This window comes from Theropithecus gelada, unplaced genomic scaffold, assembly GCF_003255815.1.
Source record: "Theropithecus gelada isolate Dixy unplaced genomic scaffold, Tgel_1.0 HiC_scaffold_1068, whole genome shotgun sequence".
Classification (NCBI taxonomy): domain Eukaryota; kingdom Metazoa; phylum Chordata; class Mammalia; order Primates; family Cercopithecidae; genus Theropithecus; species Theropithecus gelada.
In genome coordinates, this window is record NW_020252222.1 from 1 (window position 1) to 3,826 (window position 3,826).

The 3,826-nt window shown below is 57.1% G+C and overlaps 1 protein-coding gene across 1 annotated transcript; it reads right to left on the reverse strand.

Annotated features, from left to right (window-relative positions):
- Positions 1-150: 150 nt before the first annotated feature.
- LOC112616836 (protein FAM131C-like) lies at positions 151-3,339 on the reverse strand (the record flags this gene model as incomplete). The annotated part of the gene is made up of 2 exons (XM_025373646.1): positions 151-333; positions 3,148-3,339. Coding segments are annotated over 2 exons (375 nt in total), but the record flags the coding sequence as incomplete, so codon positions are not given.
- Between the last annotated feature and the right edge of the window lie 487 nt (positions 3,340-3,826).

The following is a 3,826-nucleotide window of genomic DNA, read 5'->3' on the forward strand; positions in this document are numbered from 1 at the left end:
CGCCCCAGTGGTCAAGAATGCTCACTTAATAGCCCCCCACCCTATGCTATTATTTTTTCCTGCCCAGACGATGCCCATGCAGTGATCTGGGCCCCTCGATGTCCCAGCTTCGCCCCCACAGAGCCCTGGCCAATCCCCCTCCTCTCTGACCTGCAGCAAAGCGGGCCTCACGCAGCTCATCCGGGAGGCAGCAGTAATGCTCGTCCTCAGCTGGGGACAGCTCCCAGCCTGCCCGCTGGGCACTCCAGCCCTTCCACTCGATGAGGTGGGCCACGCGGCCTCGGGCCATGGCCGTGGGCTTTGTGATGTGGTCCTTGATGCTCTGCACCACCCCTGGGGCATGGAGGGCATCTGGGCGACTGTCCTGACACAAAGCCCAGCCCAGGGCCTGGCCTCCATGCCTCAGGCCCACCCGGTGGCCTGTACCCCATATTCCCTCAGTGTGCCACGGTCTCCATCAGTGCCCCACACCTCCCCAAGGGCTTATACCCATCTAATTCCTCATGCCCTCCAAAGCCTCCTTCTCACTCCTGCCCTGAGTCCTCTGAGCTCTGCGGCCCCCTCCCCTCAATGCCCCCACCCATTGGCATCCGCATTTCCTCCCAGCATCCTACTCCTAGTCCATGTTCCCACCCACTGGGTGCTTCTTCCCCAGATCGCCCACACCCCTCACTCCCTTTCTGACTAAGTTCAGACCCTTCTGCCCAAGGAGATCCACCCGAGGACCACTCATGAGTCCCCAGCTTTCTCCATGATCCATTAAATACATTCTGAGAAAGCATCTCTGTGGCCTGCCAGCTCTGCTGGAGGTGAGACCTGGGTGGATGGAGCAGGCAGGGAAGGCTTCCTGGAAGAGGGGACCTTGGATTGGAATTTGAAGGTGTGTTGGGTTTGGACAGATAGAGGCAAGACTGGAGGTTTCATTTCAGAGATGAGACGAGGATGAAGGCATGGAAGAGTCTGGCATGAGTCCAGGACTAGCTGGGGTGAGACATGGGGTCCACATTAGGACTGGGCGACAGGAGAAGCTGGGAGCTGATCAGGGCCAGAACAGGGTTGGAGAGAACCAGGTGGAGGGCTCAGATATTCTCCTTGTGCAGTGGGGAGCCCCAGCAGAGTAATCAGCAAGAGAGTGAGCAGTTAGCACAGCTGTTTAGAAAGACACCCCAGTTGGAAGATTAGGGGTTACTGCAAGGACCCAGCAACAGACATGGCAAGGGCTGGGCAGACAGAGAAGAGGGGTCGGGGGCTTTGGGAGGAGAGGAGTTGTGTGTGGAAAATGGAGAGGGGCTGTCAGCAATGGTTCAGGATTGTCATTAACCAAGGCTGACAACGCAGATCTGGGAGTCACCGGGGTCTCCGAAGCCATGATGTGAGGAATGGTGATATTTAAGAAAGACGAGGCTTGGTGTGGTGGCTCACGCCTATAATCCCAGTGCTTTGGGAGGCCAAGGTGGGAAGATCACTTGAGGTCAGGAGTTTGAGACCAGCCTGGCCAACATGGTAAAATCCTGTCATCCTGTCTCTATTAAAAATACACACGCACACACACACACACACAAAATAGCTGGGCATGGTGGCATGTGCCTGTAATCTCAGCTGCTTGGGAGGCTGAGGCAGGAGACTCTCTTGAACCTGGGAGGTGAAGGTTGCAGTGAGCCGAGATCGCACCACGGCACTCCAGCCTGGGTGACAGACTGAGAAGAAAGAGGAGGTATCCACAAAGCAAATTAGAGAGCTGGGAAAATGGGAAGGATGGGCATGTGGAAGAAAGGGAGAATCTCGCTCCCAATCACTAAAGTGGGGGGTGTTGGGTATCTAAGAAGGTGTTTTGAAGAAGGCGGGGGTTCAAGTGGCTCTTGGAAGGTAGGTGCAGAGGTCTAAGGTGCTGCGGGTGGAAGAGAAAGGCACAGGCCAATGTGGGGAGGGAGGGCCCCAGGGGTCCCGGGGGAGCTGCGCAGGCTTTAGTGAAGCAGAGCCTGCAGGGCATGGAGCAGAGCTGGGTATGCACAGACAGGTGAAGGCCACGCTGGTGCCACCTGATGCCGTGGTGATCACCGACACCTCCTTTACTGTGCCAGGAGCCTATCCCCATCTGCTTCAGGTGCTGCTGCTGTGAGCTCACACCTACAACCATATCTGCAGAACCGCCCTGAGCCAGTGGGAGCTGCCTCACCCAGATATGCCCAGGAGGCTGCAAATTCCTCCCCAGGGGCAGCCAGTGAGGCAGCAGTGGGAGAGTATAAAGTCCAGCCCCTGGCCGGGCGCAGTGGCTCAGGCCTATAATCCCAGCCCTTCGGGAGCCTGAGGCGGGCAAATCACTTGAGGTCAGAAGTTCAAGACCAGTCTGGTCAACATGGTGAAACCCTGTCTCTACTAAGAATACAAAAATTAGCTGGGTGTAGTGGCGCACACCTGTAATCCCAGCTACTTGGGCAGCTGAGGCAGGAGAATTGCTTGATCTCGGGAGGCGGAGGTTGTGGTGAGCCAAGATCACACCACTGCACTCCAGCCTGGGTGACGGAGTGACACTCTGTCTCTCTAAAATAAAATAAAATAAAATAAAATAAAATAAAATAAAATAAAATAAAAGGAGTCTAGCCTCTTGCCATAGCGTGCCATCAATTTTGGGGTGCTATTCATGCTCCCAAGCTGCGGTGGGACCAGGTGGGCAGGGCTAGACTCCTGCTGAGCCCCTTCCCAGCACGCTCTGCCTCCCCCGCTGACTGCTGGTTTCTCTTGAGGGCCAGTCTCCAGGGAATCACCTGCACAGTCATGCCTATGTCAGGCTCTGCCTCCAGGGAACCTGGATTAAGGTGATGTGACTGGCAGAGAGGCAGGGAGGCCATGCCAGACAGCCATCTGAAAAACTCTGCCCCACCCCCGCAGAGCTTATTAAGAACCCAGCAGTTTAACTCGTGGAAGCAGAACCCTGAGCCACTGGTCCCCTGGTGACCTGTGGCATTTAGAAATGGAGAATCCAGCAGGGCTGGCATTTAGAAAATGGGACTCTGGCATTTAGCAAATGGAGAATCCAACAGGGCTGCCGTCTTCCCACCTGCAACTCAGCTGTGCCCTTCCCACAGCCAGGGTCTAGGGTGGGACCGTGCATTCTCCAAGGGCAGGAGAGTTGCAGCCAGAACCTACCCACAAGGGACGAGGTGGCCAGGGCTGCCACGTTGTAGTTGCTGGGGCAGGACCTGGAGTCGGACAGGTAGCCGTTGGTGGTCTGGAAGCACCTCTGGAGGAAGGGGCAGGAGGAGTGAGCAGGGTGGGCCAGGCTGCTGGCCAGACATCCCTCCAGTCCCACCCATCCCGTCTCCCAGCCCACCAGGTCCTCTGGCCAGTGGGCAAGGACAGGGCAACTAAAGCCAGAAAGATTCTACCAACTCCCACAGGACCACCCCCACCCACTGTTGCATCAGATTCATGTCTTAGGGCTGGTGGGACTGTGTGCCTGGGCTGGGCACAGGGGATAGAGGGGCGATGGTGTCAGCTGGGGCTGGCTAGACTGGGGGACACACAAGTGCACTGACCTGCCAAGGATCCCAACAGAAATCCATCTGTTTGTCCTAAAACAAGAGGAGAGAGAGGACCAGGCAGGGCCTGGCACGCTGTCCTGGCAGATGGCCCGAGTCCTGCGGCCCTGGGCGGGGATGGGGGTCAGCCTTCTGGTGCTCTGTGAGGTCGGGGTCTGCCCTCTCATGGGTCATGCTCTGGTGTCCCCTGGCATGCAGAGTAAGACGGAAGAGACAACAGTGGTGCTGGGAGGAGAGGCAGCGGGTGCAGCTTATAGAGCAGGCTTGGGTGTGGGCTCTGACTTTGC